At 36.5% G+C, this 14,725-nt stretch overlaps 1 protein-coding gene and 1 long non-coding RNA gene across 2 annotated transcripts in view; one reads left to right on the top strand and one right to left on the bottom strand.

Moving 5' to 3' along the window:
* Positions 1-8,404, top strand: part of DNAJB14 (DnaJ heat shock protein family (Hsp40) member B14) — a 47,700-nt gene extending 39,296 nt beyond the window's left edge. Inside the window, exon 8 of the mRNA XM_077882117.1 lies at positions 3,459-8,404. Coding sequence (XP_077738243.1) covers positions 3,459-3,583 — 125 coding nt within the window. The 3' untranslated portion in view covers positions 3,584-8,404. The remainder of the gene's footprint in view (positions 1-3,458) is intronic.
* A 5,303-nt stretch (positions 8,405-13,707) lies between these two features.
* On the bottom strand, positions 13,708-14,684 carry LOC144303743 (uncharacterized). Its single transcript, XR_013370713.1, has 2 exons — positions 14,554-14,684; positions 13,708-14,463 (listed from the first exon to the last, which is right to left on the bottom strand). It is a non-coding gene; the product is annotated as an uncharacterized LOC144303743 (long non-coding RNA).
* Positions 14,685-14,725: the final 41 nt, after the last annotated feature.

Raw genomic sequence — 14,725 nt, 5'->3', positions numbered from 1 at the left:
TACCCAGCTTTGCCAGTTTGTTGTGAAAATTAAATCAGACAATAAAGTGTTTTACATGTAGTAAAAGGCCCAGAAAATGGTAGTGGTTATCATCATCTAATCTACTAGGGAAAATTTGATAAAATATAACTTTTGTATACTTCCAAGAAAGTTCATATCTCTGACCTTGGTTTCCTCATCTATATTCTATATAGTGGTAGTTAAAAGAGATGCAGCCTCCTTGGTGTCTCAGTCTCTGAGTCAGTGAAATCAGTGTGGAGAAGGTTGCATTAGACTAGTTGTCAACCGGGAAAGATTTGCTCTGCTTCACATCACATCTGGTAATGTCTGGAAACTTTTTGTGTGTCACCACCAGTTGGGGATGGAAGAGATTGCTGCCTGCGTATAAAGGATTGAGGCTGGGGTGCCGCTTAACATCCTGCAATGCACAGGACAGCCCCCACAACAAAGATTTACCTGGCCCAAAATGCCAACATTGCTAAGGCTGAGAAATTGCGTTAGCAGAAGGTCTTAAGGGCAGTGGATACCAAATTTTACTTATTTCATTTCACTTTTTGATGTCTAGTGCCTTACACAGTCCTTGGCATATCATAGGCATATGGTAAACTTTCAATGGATATAGGAATAATTGGTTGAAGGATTACCGAATTCATAAAAATGAATAGGAAAGACTTGCTTGTTTTGTGTTAAAAGAATGACTAACACACTAAATACATCACCTTCAAATACAAATTCTAATCTTCAGCCAAATATGGGCAATTTTTGGATTATGTATACTTAAATTCTATTACCTTAAATAATTGGGAAATCGACTATACAAATAGAAAGAAGGAAGGAAAATATATTCATATTTACGGAAGATAGTGTAATGTTACAGCTAAAGTGCAGGCTCTGGGACTGCCTTGCAAGACAAGATCCTGGTTCCACCAACATGTTGCCTAGGCCAAGTTAGTTAACCTTTCTAAATCTCATTTATGTCATCATTAAAATGTGGACCATAACAGATAATACATGTTAACACTTAGCATAATATCTTGCATCAGTAAGTGTTCAATATTTTTACTTACTATAATGTAATTATTTTTTTTCCTATCCATACCATAAGCCAAGTGTTTTTGCTTGGCATACTTAATCTTTAAATCATCTGGCAAGATTGATATTAAAGTTTCACAGACTTTCAGTCTGTGTTCTGTTTACCATACAAAGTTGTCTACAGCTGTATTGTATACAGTTATATGTGTGTCTTTTAAAGTTACTATCATAAGTTTTAAGTGAATCTGATTTTAATAAGTCATTATTAAAAAACAACTTGCTGGGATCCCTGGGTGTCGCAGTGGTTTAGCGCCTGCCTTTGGCCCAGGGTGTGATCCTGGAGACCCGGGATCGAATCCCACATCGGGCTCCCGGTGCATGGAGCCTGCTTCTCCCTCTGCCTATGTCTCTGCCTCTCTCTCTCTCTCTCTGTATGTGTGTGTGTGACTATCATAAATAAAAAAAATTAAAAAAAAAAAGATTTAAAAAAAAAACTTGCTTATGTTCAAGAATATCAATGGAACAAGACAAAACTCTTAAAGACTAAAAAGAAATGACAGTTAGGTACAATGTGTGATCCTGAGTTGGATCCCAGATGGGGAGTGGAGGAAATAGCTATAAAGGACATCATTGGGGCTGCTGGTGAAATGTGAATATGAACTATATAATAGATGATAGAATTATAGTTAGATTTCTGAATTTGAAAATTGGGGTTAGGTAAGACAATGCCCTTGTTCTTAGGAGAAACATGCTGGAGTAATTAGGAATGAAAAGTCTCAAAAGGTTTTACAAAATAATTACCACTAGCACCACCACAACAGCCTTTATTACAAGAGAGAGCTGAAGCAAATTTGACAAAATGTGAAAGATTTGATCAATCAAGATGTAAAGGGTTTTAGAGTGTTCATTGTAGTACTCTTTTGTGAAGGTTTGAAATTTTAAGATTTATTTATTTGACAGAAGGGGAGAAGGGGAGCATATGGTGGGGGGAGGGGCAGAGAGACTAGCAGACTCCCTGCTGAGCACAGCTCATGCAGGGCTGCATCCCAGGACCCTGAGGTCAGGACCTGAGCTTAAGTCCAATGCGTAACAGACTGAGCCACCCAGGTACTCCTTGAAATTATCAAAATAAAACTTAACAAATTCAGCACATCTAGAGGTTAGGGGTTTGAAATGAAGATGAAAGTGGAAGGAGCTCAGTGTAATGTTAATTAATCCACTGATTGAATGTTTTACTAATTAATCAGGATGAACTCACCTTGTTTTATAAATTAATGTCATCAAAAAGGTTGTTGGCCAATTGATTTTTTTTAACCAGGGTTTTTCTGTTTTGCAGTCATTTCTAACACTCTCTAATGTCTATATTGATACAGTAGGCATTTTATAAGATACAAGCAGTAATTTGAAGTTGAAAGAATGTTAAGCTAGGAATTGGAAGTTTGGCTTGGAATCTAGACCGCCATTGACTAGCTCTGTGAACTTCGGTTTATCTACCTCATCTGGGAAGATGCATCTGCAAAAGGATTTTACAATTGCCTCACTTGTAAATAAAGGGGATGGAGTGATTTTGATTGTTAAATCCTAGCTGGATTGACTGAATACAAGGTCATTTATGAAGATCTTTACAAATAGAATATACTCTTGCTGTGAGTATATTTTGAATGTGGTGCTGACTGATGTCCTTTACTCTGGCCATTGTTTTCCAGAAAGTAACTGACTTTTTTCTGTGTCTGGTTACATATTTTCTAAGTGCCCCCACCCTTTGGAAGAGTTACTGAACAGTGAAATGACTGAGAGGAACAGAAAGATAGCAAGGAATAGTTCTCTAGAGATTTATAGTCCGTTTCTTTTTCCTTAGTAATGCTATCCACATACTGAAAGAAGTCTCAGAAGTACTTATTTGCTAAATAACAGTACAGTGATTCTATAGCAAACTTTTTTCCCCTTTTGTGTTCCTTCAGTAAGATTTTCTTTTCTTTCTTTTTTTTTTTTTTTAATTCAAGCAAACTCAGGGCAAGATTTCAAACTTTTCTACTCAAGTCGTGGCATAATTAATTAACATGAAACCTTAACAAGAGGTCACAGCAAAAACAACCACCAGCAGGATTGAATAGCATATGATATATCTTTAGTATGCAAGGTCGAAATGGTGCTTTAGAGCAGCAGTTTTTAAACTTTTGAGGACAGGAGTGAGGGAAAGAGTGGATAGGATTTTATTTTCATTTCTTTCACAGAGTAGCTCTGTGTTTGTTTTAGATACTAGGCTTCCAAAGGCTTTTAGGAGTAATACTTGGATTTCTTTCTTTTTAAAAAAAGGTCAATTATTAGAAATATATTGAAGGGCTTCTTTAAACATCATTTCAGCTTAAGTAACAAGGTGACCTAAATTATTATCTACTAAGCAGAATATTTTGGTTTGTTAACAGAAACAGATATGCAGTATGCAGCCAAAGTATACCGTGATGATCGGCTCCGAAGGAAGGCTGATGCCTTGAGCATGGACAACTGTAAAGAATTGGAGCGGCTGACCAGTATTTATAAAGGAGGATGAACTGGGATTGTATTTATAACTTTTAGCATCCTCTTTATTTTTTCTGTAAGTAAGTTTCGTTTCATCCTGAGAGCTAAAGAAAAAGATTGTATGTTAAAAACTAAACTGCATAGTTGGTCCCTGAAATCTTGGACTGTTTATGACCTACTGGCTCCTTTGAATAGTAAGGAACTGAAAACTAAAATTAATATTTTAGTTATGCTTCTGGCAACTATTTTCATTTTAAAAGCGTATATTATTCCTAACTAAAAATGTCTTGAGAAAGGATTATCACACCTGTAGCAGTTTCCAGTTTTAGTGATTCTCCACGTTTCCTTTGGTCATGTAAATATTTATGGAATGATCATTTTGTATATGGGTTACTGGATTTTTATTTAAATTCTTTTAGCATTTAACTCCATGAGACACTTTAGTTTAAACTGATAGAATAAGTGTTCTGTGACAAAATTACATTTTTCTTGTCAGATGTTGAATGTTTGTGAAGTTTAAGCAACGAAACTTTTTCAAAAAGAAAAGAAAAAACAAAAAAGCTCTTTAACTGTGTAAATCTTGTAGCATTATCAGCTTAGAGGGAATTGATATTTTTAATATTGCCATTATAATCCAGAATATATATTGAGATAAATGAACTGGTGTAGAATATCAGTTTGCTATTTAGTTTTATGAATTGCTAAGCCATGCATAGAAAAGAAATGCTATACTGATAGATTTTAAAGAAAATATGAGATGGCTATATAAATATTAAACAAAAAGGGTCTTCAACAGTAAACTGCAGTTATGTCATTTCTAATTCTAGTAATTCAAAGGCTCCCAAATGTTTATATGTCTGTCTTTGAAAGCTGCTATGATTCATGAAGAAAAGAACCCACCTGTTTTGCCCCCATGGAAATTTTAGTTTCTTCTTAGTGATCATTTAAGCAGGATCCAAAGTTAATGGGTTCTTCTACAAATGAGTAATAAGAGAAAAATACTACTAAAATGAAGCTTTGTGCCTTTTTAACCTGATTGCCAACTCTTAAATATATAAGTGGAGTACAGCACACTACTTGATCAGAGCATGATCTGTTTGGCCACATGCAACAGTGAGCAGAAATACGGCAGCAGGTAGGTAGAATAGTGACTTTATAGCAAGTCATCCTTATAAAATTCTGAGCTACAAACTATTCACCATTGAGTCATTCAATTAATCTTATAGGAATAAGCTCTCTCTAATTCAATACATAATATAAATTAGAAAAGTAAGCTGGAAATTGAAGTTCTTGGTGCCTGTATATTCAGTACGAAACAATTTGATTTCTAGTCTTCTATGTTTAACAGTTGTAATATTTTAATGATTTTCCTTCATACTCAGTTAATGGGACACAAATGCATCTTTGGTAGTTTTTTTTTGTGTGTGAGAGCATGCTAGTTTGAGTGGCTCTGTTCGTCTGTTTAAAGGTTTTTGTTGTTGTTGTTTTCTGACTGTAGTTGATTTTATAGCATCTGTTGAATAAAACTGCTAAAATGACCATTCTTTTTAAAATGTTCTCTTGTATCCCCTTTTCCAGGTGAATCAGTAGAAATATCTGAATTAATTAATGAGTTAAACTAAACAACCTACTGCCCTAGGAAAACTGGACAGCTTCACCAGTTTTATTTTACAAATGCGACTTTTAAATTAAAAAAATAGCAGTGCTTAAAATACAAATTAAATCTGTTCTTGAGCCTGCAGAATCAATTTTTAAAAAATAAGGTCATAACATTCTAATTAACTTTGAAAGTTCATATACATCAGAAAAATTACAAAAATTTGAATGAAATAATTTAATCCATTCATTTTTCCAGTTTTAATGAGAAATCTACACTATTGTGATTGACACTAATGTGAATCGAACTCTTTTTGAGTGATTCTTTTTCCCTTAATCTTGGCTTTAAAGGGATAGATGAAGTTATCAAGTTAAGTGAAGTTATATATTATGAAGTCATATATGGCTTTTGGACAGTATTATATTTTAGTTGCATTGCTGCATTTCATCACATTTCATAAAATGACGGGGAAATGTGTTTGATAAAATCAAATTTTCAAACAACTATGTGAAATAACTGATTGAGTGCCTGATAATTTAAGCCACATATAAAGTATGCAAGGAAATATTAAGTCCTTAATGTCATCCATATTTTGGTGAGAAGGTCCAACTAAGTGTCTTAGAATTTTGGGTTAATTCTACAAAGTAAGAAGATATGAACTATCTTGAGATGTAAGATTTTCATGTTTGCTACTCTTACGATAAAAATCTCAACATTTTACCATCTTATTTTTACTACACAAGCTTTGCAATTTCATTTGATAACTTGTACTGTTCATTTTAACCATTGCCTGAAAGCTCTCAATCTTTGAGTAGTGCTTTACTAGCTTTTCTAACTGGTATTTTAGAAGTTTGGTAGCAACTATATTTATTAATGCTTTACATTTTTATCTTTTTACACATACATATAAACATTATCCTTGTGAGGATTTGGGATAAAGTAGATAGTATCTTTTCTCCTCCTGTTTTGATTCCTTAGTTCCCAAGTAGACTGGTGCTAGTTGCTTATAAGGTTGAGAATTTATTTTGATCCAATCTGAGAATTTCATTCTCAATGAGCAAATTCAAATTTAATCCATGTAATAAATAAAAACAATGTATTTTAGGAACAGATTGCATTTGAATGCTTAAATAAGTATTTGTTTCAAAATGACTGCATTTTTCTTTATAACTTACAGAAATTTGGTAGAGAAGAATAAATCCTTAAAGCAAATATATGCCAGTGCATTACACCACTCTGCTTTCGTGTCAGCTCAGGTGTTCACAGGAACAGAAATGTGGAGTCCCAGCCCTTTACTGTGATTGCACTTTTAAACCTAAGTTGTCTTCCTTTTAATTCTTCAGTTCCACTAGTATGTAAAATAGTGTATAGTGAGAAAAATGGTTACCTTCTTAATTTCTTTTTGACCATAAATAGTTTTAAATGCAGCTGTTACTTAATAACTGTGACATATTATTCATAATGTTTTCCCATATATTTCCTTAAAAAAAAATCTTCTACCTGTGGTAAGGCAGTGAAATATTTTTTGATGTTGACCTGAGAACCAAATGAGCCATCTTGCCAGTTAAGTAAGTGTTATGTCAAAGGACCCTATGGTTCAAAAGGAGAATCTGTGTATTCATTTAGCTTCCCTAAATGAAGCTTAGGTTTAATACTACCCCTATTACCATCTGTCTTCATCCTGAGTGAAACAGACCAAAAGAGCATTCATAATCTTTTCTTGTCTGAACAGAAAAACTTCTGAAAATGAACAATAAATCTGAATTTTAATCTTTACTAAATAGCTAAAAAAACTGTACCTGTTAGCCCGTTGGACTATGCCTGAAGTCCATAAAATTCTCTAAACCAATGAAAAAGTAAAGAGTAGTGTAACAATAACGTACAAAACTTTTTAAATTCTAATTTGTAATTACAAAGAAAAAGTGAGTAGAATGAGAATCTTTAAAGAATTCTTGCATGTCCCTTTAATAATCTGACAGGCAACACAGTTCTAGAATTCAGGCTTCCTTTTTGGTTTCCATTACTATTAAATAGATTTTCATATAAATGGAAACATTTTCCCTCAAAACATTAATTCAAAACATACTCCTTATATTAAGGATTCTATAACCATGTTTTTTGTAAGTGTCCTATGTGTAACTTTTTCCTGTTGGTACTTGATTCATTCTCATTTAATTTTATTATCTGCTGGTTTTGGGGCCAATGGACTTGTGAATATTCTGTGATGTGTCCATGTATAGGTGTGTATATATATATACATATATATATATATATTTTTCCAGCTAATACCTCAAATGTGTGATTGTTTAATATATACCACACTATGTTTGCACAGAGCAGGGCTTCCATTAGCAGTGGATATTCTCATTTCTAACTTTGAAAATCATTCCACAGAATTCTGTTGGTGTGAATTCTTCCCATTGATCATTTTCAAATTTTAAAGCAGAGATTCCTATTAGAAGGCCCATATTTCAAATATAATTGTATGTTTCTGTACCTAGCAATGGAAATATGTAGGGGTAAGAAGTGTTTCTTGAAGTGTCTAGTTTAGTAAGTTATTATTAACAATTGGGATTACTGGGTTGCCGAGCTGTCTGGTAACTGCTCAGCGATGACAACCGGCATGATTTTGAGCAAATCTCCTTCACGGCACAGGAGTCGGGACATTCCAGTCTCATTCTACTTTGCCATTTAAGAGTACCACTAAAATAATAGAGGTTTTCCGGTGACACTGGAGTATTTTAAGCATCGATTTCAAAATGAATTGTTTTTGAGTTGGCTGACTATACCAACGAGAAGAAAGAAACTCCACATAAATTATATTTTGTAACTTATTTATATTAAGAAATGCTTCTTACCTATTTTTGTTTTCATTTTTTTGGATGGCTACATAAGACTTTCTTCCATTTAAGGTTTAAATCATGTGTTGTTTAAAAGCTGCAGGTAATTTTCAAGGTGTGATGAAATTTTAATGGAAGCCTTGTACCAGTTAAGTGAAACTGGCAAAGGAGATCTTACTTTGTCTATAGTGCATTCAAGATTATACAATTAGGTTTAAAAATGTCTGATTTGTAAAATACTTAGTGTTATATCAGACTTATAAAATAAAATTTTCTGTGTGAGAACTCTGTTAAAGAAAATGCATTTGATTTTTAATGAATGTTCTGCTGAATGATTTGTGATGAATTTTTGTCTTTCAGTCTCTGCAGTTTATCTCAATATATGAATAAAAAGAAGGTCTGTTCTCACTGTAAAGGATGTGTTTTTATCATCTTTTATATTCTTAATATGCACTTTCTTTCACTCACTAAACCATTCAACAAATGTATGAATGCCTGCTTTATCCCAGGCAGTGAGCTGAGTGCTGGGAATTAATCGCTGAACAAGACAGAAATCCTTATGGAGTTTACATCTAGCCAGGAAAATCAATGTCAAATAAATAACTAATTATGATGAATGCTACAAGGAAAATTACAAGGTACAATGAGAACATATATCTGGAAGACTTAACCTACTCTGGGAGGATCAGGGAAAGTTTCTCTGAGAAAAGGAGCTTAAACTGAAACCCAAAAGATGAAATAAGTAGGAGTGAGGTGAATACTAGAGATACATTTCAGGCAGAATGTGCTAAGTTGATAAAGCCATAGAAACTTTACAGAAGTGAAAACAAACTTGCGCGGAAACAAACTCATATGATTTTTTTTTAAGATTTTATTTTTTTATTCATGAGAGACACAGAAGGAGAGGTAGAGACTCAGGCAGAGGAAGAAGCAGGATCCATATAGGAAGCCTGGGACTCCATCCCAGGACTCAGATCACGCCCTGAGCCAAAGGCAGATGCTCAACCACTGAGCCACCCAGGCGTCCCAACTCATGATTATAGCATAGGAAAGACAGGGTAAGTTAGAGAATTAAAATAAGATAGGAGCCAAGTTCCATAAAACCACATATAAGTGATGATGATGATTGGAATTTATCCTATGCCAATAGAAAACCCTTTGATATTTTTAAGAATGGAGTTACATATGAGATTTGAGTTTTTAAAGTATCATTTTAGGGTTGTGCAGAGAAGACTGGAGGGTAAAAGTGAATGTAGGGAGGATAGGAAGTGATTGGCAAAGGACAGATGATCATGGTTTGATCTAGAGTAGAAATACAGATAACTGAATGATTTTGAGAGAGATTCAGGAGGTAGAGTCAAGAGAATTATTTGATTGATTGGATTTGGGATAAATAGAGGCAGCAATTAAAAACTTCCCAAAATTCTGGCTGTGAAAAAGAGTAGATAGAGAAGGATGTCAGCTGAAAGAGGATGTGGTTTCTAAAGAAGGCTTTTATTTTTTCAGTTATTAATTACATGAGATCTTATTGCATGAGAGATCTGTTTTATTCTGTTATTTTTCATTCTGTTATAAAGGGGCAGGTAGAAAGTGAAAGAGTAATACCAGTAAGAGTAGTACCAGTAAGTGCCTGATATGTCCAAGAGGATATTATGTCCATTGGAAGAATTATTTTAGCTAAGCGACCACCAGCATTCTTTAAGAAAGGGATGCATGGAGGATGGGTGCAAAGGCAGGTAGATTTGTAGTGTTGGTTAGTAAGATGTCATGCCTTTCATTGGCTTGATGCAATGATGCATTGGCAGGGTAAAGTCGGGGAGGGGAAAAGAAAAATAAACAGAGGCTTAGAAGACAAATTGAAGAAATTGTTTTTTCACTGAGTCAGCTGATGAATGCAAAAGGGTTTTTATGAGTCCCAGATTGGTGACAGAATTTACAATCTATTTAGTTGTTTATTTTCTCCAGTCTAACCCATCAGCCAAGGCATGAGCAGTGGAATACAACTCATCAAACTCATCCAGAGTAGGAGTTCTGTCAGGCTGAAGGTAGGGGAGTTTAAGATGTTGACATGTGAGTGATCCATTGATTGTGATTGTTTATTGTATGCAAGCCAGAGATCGTTTGAATTAGTGATTTCTCAGGTGACTGCCTGAATCCAGGGTGTGAGGACAGTAAGTGATAGTATAAACGAGCAAGTTATTGCCTATGACTTTATAATTGTATTCTCCATGGGCCAAATCCCAAATCATAGCCAGAATCAGTATTAGCAAAACATTTTCCAATTTGGCCAATCTAAGTGATAAAATTTTCATTTTTGTATGTTGGAAAATCAGCAAGACTCTCCTTCCCATGAGTTTGTTTATTTTTAAAATATTTTATTTATTTATTCATGAGAGACCCCGAGAGAGAGGCAGAGGGAGAAGCAGGCTCCATGCAGGGAGCCTGATGCGGAACTCGATCCTGGGACTCCAGGATCACACCCTGGGCTGAAGGCAGACACTAAACCACTGAGCTACCCAGAGATCCTGATAATTTTTTATAGGAAAGAAGAATTAAAAAAAAAAAATTTCTAATGGCTGAGTAATATTCCTCAGCCATTAGAAACGACAAATACCCACCATTTGCTTCAATGTGGATGGAACTGGAGGGTATTATGCTGAGTGAAGTAAGTCAGTCGGAGAAGGACATTGTATGTTCTCATTCATTTGGGGAATATAAATAATAGTGAAAGGGAATATAAGGAAAGGGAGAAGAAATGTGTGGGAAATATCAGAAAGGGAGACAGAACACAAAAACTCCTAACTCTGGGAAACGAACTAGGGGTGGTGGAAGGGGAGGAGGGCGGGGGGTGGGGGTGAATGGGTGACGGGCACTGAGGGGGGCACTTGACAGGATGAGCACTGGGTGTTATTCTGTATGTTGGCAAATTGAACACCAATAAAAAATAAATTTATTATAAAAAAATAAGAAGAAAAAAATAAAAATAAAAAATAAAAATTGAGAGGTCCTAGGCATATACAAAAGCTAAGAGAAACTTAAGCTAAAAATAAGCAGAAACAAAGGCTTTTGATGCAACCAATAAAGTTAGAACTTTTACAACATGTACATATTTAACTGTTTAATGTATTATATTTATGGTATACTATTTCTCTAGAATGCTGTGTACTAGAAAATTTGAATAGTAAGATAAAATTTTGTGTGTGTATGTATACAGTTTCTACTAATTTCTTCCTGAACCTCAGGGATCAGCTGGTATACCCCCTTGGAGAACTGGTACATAGTGCTGATAATCCTTTAGGCTGGTAAATATTTTCCCTAGTCTTATACCAGCAGCAGTGAGTAAATTCAAAACAGATCCATAATTCAAAAACCCCCACACTTGGAAATTAGAAATCTAAGTTCTTTCAATTTGAGGATGTAGTGATATTTGGAGAGTTTAGAAAGCTATGCTCTCCCTTTTTTGCCACCCAAGAAGAAAAAAAATCAGTATTTTCCAGGTCAATTATCATTTATCAAAGTCATTAGGATGGATGTTAAGTGAAAAATAGCACTTCCGGAAATTAAAAGAACTTGCTAGAGTTCATGTTTTTATTTGCCTCTAAACTTGGGCAACTAAGAAGTTGTCATCAGGGCCAGAATTAACAGTTTCTTTTAATCACTTTTATTCCACAGATGCTGAATGAGTGCCTACAGAATGCAAGACATTTAGTCATTGCAGGAAACTGGAAAAAATCCAAAACATGACCCAGCCTTCTAGGCGTTAGGGTTTCATTGGGAAAACAAATCAAAACTATGACACATAAATTATGCACAAATATCAATTATTCTAGGTAACATATAGTAGCATTCAAGAGAATGTGATATGTGAGAAGATACTGTCAGAAAACAAGATTTACATATCTAAGGTTGGGCAGCTCGGGTGGCTCTGCGGTTTAGCGCTGACTTCAGCCCAGGGTGTGATCCTGGAGACTTGGGATCGGGGGAGGTCCCCCATCAGGCTCCCTGCATGAAGCCTGCTTCTCCCTCTGCCTGTCTCTGTGTGTGTGTGTGTGTGTGTGTGTGTGTGTGTGTGTGTGTCTAATGAATAAATAAGTAAAATATTTTTAATAATAAATAAATAAATATCTAATGTAGATATTACATTATCTGGGTGGCTCAGTCAGTTAAATGACCAACTCTTGATTTCAGCTCCCAGGTCATGATTTCAAGGTCATGAGATTTACCCCCTACATCGGGCTGTGTGCCCTGGGCATGGAGCCTGCTTAAGATGCTGTCTCCTGGGACACCTGGGTGGATTAGTGGTTGAGCATCTGCCTTCAGCTCAGGGCCTGATCCCAGGGTTGGGGGATTGAGTCCCACATAGGGCTCCCTGTGGGGGTCTGCTTCTCCCTCTCCCTCTATTTCTGTCTCTCTCTCCTTCTGCCCCTCCTCAACCCTGTGCATGTGCACACATGCGTATGTTCTTTCTCTCAAAAAATAAATACATATTTAAGGTAGAAAGTGAAGGGGTGCAGAACATGCCACCCCAAAATATGCCACTTAGGCATATTGATTATTTTGAACTGAAGGCACTAAGAAAACAGATGCAGGAAGGATTCTTTGATCTCTTTTACCAAAAAGCAGGTCTTAAAATTTCCTCTGAGAAAGGTGCCCTCTTACCAGGAAGAGAACATTCTTACCACCAAAGGCAAGACTGATGCCAAAATGGACCTGTACAAACAAGTCTACTAAATAATTTTTATCTGCCATTGGTTTCACGCATATATTTCAGAGTCACTGTCCCACAATTTACTGTCCCTTACCCAAGCCCCCTTTCTTGTCACATCTCCACAATTTGTTGTTCTTTGCATAAAAAGGTATTTAACCTGTGGACCTAATGATTTCTTTGGACCTTACTTCCTTCTGAAGACTGCCATATACACATAAGAATATTAAATAAATGTGTATGTTTTTCACCAGATAATGTATCAGTTTAATTCTTAGGCCCAGCCATAAAAACCTAAGAGGGTAGAAGTATGTTCTTCCTCCCCTACAAGAGAAATAAACATTTGAGTTTAAAAGACCCTCCAGAACCAGTGTGGAGAAAGAATAACCAGTGATGGAAGGGTGAAGTAATCAACTTGGCTGGAGTACAGGATTCACATTAGAATGTATTTAGAAGTAAAATAGAATGCTTGTGTCAGTTTAAGACTGTCAACTTTATCAGTCTGCAGTGGTACATACGTCGCTAAAGATTTTTTGAACAGCAGTAATGTGCATTGTTTTGGAAGGCTTATCTGGCCATTACTAAGTGGCTATTAATATCATCTTGCTAAATACAATAAGGGTTTGAATGAAGAATTGAAAGAATATAGATGAAAAAATCAGGAACAAAAGATTAGCAGTCTAATCTTGACTAGTAGAATCATGGAAACAATACAGATACACATTAGGAAAAAAAGCTTAAATGAGAAATTTTTGGAGCTTTTGAGTCAGAGCTGACTAAAAGACATGTATGTAGAAATATCCAACAACCCACAAGAAATATCCAACAACCCACTGAAAATGTGAACCTAGAATTCTGAGGAAAGGTGTAGACGTGGGACTCACATTCTCAGGAAAATGGGAAAAGAGAAATACAGAAACCAAAGACAAGCTTTAAATGCCATCATCTAAAGAATCAGGAAGCAAACTAGACTGGGTGAGGACCGAAAATAAGTAAAGCAGCATCCCAGAAGCTAAGAAGTCAAAGGGTTTAATTCAAATAAGAAAAAGGACGTGAACTTCAAAATGTGAGTTGCTATGGAACTGTCAAGTTCACTTGTAATAATTTGGTCATTTTTAACAGTTTAAACAGCTGTGTAGTTTACCATTTCATCTTCTCAAGGATAACCAGGAAATCAGAGTCCACCATGTCTTGGGCTAGAGTTAATTCCTATCGCCCTCCGACTTTTAGGGGTTGGGAGCTGAAGATGAGGAGTCCTCAAGTTCCCATAGCCTTCGTTTTCTTACCACCAATTGTAGGTTTTTGTTACATGTGCAAACGAGCACCAAACAAAATATTGTTACTCCTTAGAAGTCACAGCCTCCTAAAACATGAGCCGACGGCAGGTTATCCAGTATCTGCACAAGTTGAGTTGCACAGCTGTGAAAACTCCAGGAGGCCCAAGGCTCCTCTATTCAATCTAGACAGGCCCCTGCAGAGCACTCTTGAAAAAGCCAAGGCAGAGGCGGACATTGGGGTCAGAAACCTATGAACCCGGGACCTACCTTCCCCCCTCCCCTCCCCTCCCCTTTTTTCTTTCTTTTCTTTCTTTCTAGATTTTATTTTTAAGTACCGTCTTCAGCCAGTGGGGCTAGAACTCAGCACCCCGCGATCAAGTCCTATGCTCAATGGACTCAGCCAGCCGGGCGTCCCAGGCACCAGGGGCTTCAGGGCACAGGAATCCTGCATGCCGCTCAGCCTGTAAGCAACACCCCTTCAAACTCTCTCATCTGAAGATGAAAAAAGTCTTAAGATAACGGACCTTGAGAAACTAATGAAATGTACGCACCCTCCCCACACAACAACGTCGTCTCGCATACTTTTCCCGGGGCTCTTTAAGAGCCCGACGGTTTCCAGCGAAGCCCGCATCCACCAGCGAGCCGCCCCTCGTCCTTAAGTCTTGCGCAGGCGCAGGGAGCGGGCAGAGGGCTGGGGCGGGGCGGGGCGGGGCGGGGCCGGGAGGGGAGGGGCGGGGCCGGGAGGGGAGGGGCG

The sequence above is a fragment of the Canis aureus genome, chromosome 33 (assembly GCF_053574225.1).
Source record: "Canis aureus isolate CA01 chromosome 33, VMU_Caureus_v.1.0, whole genome shotgun sequence".
Classification (NCBI taxonomy): Eukaryota; Metazoa; Chordata; class Mammalia; order Carnivora; family Canidae; genus Canis; species Canis aureus.
The sequence above is the reverse complement of the archived record's forward strand: the minus strand, read 5'-3'. Positions and strand labels throughout refer to the sequence as shown.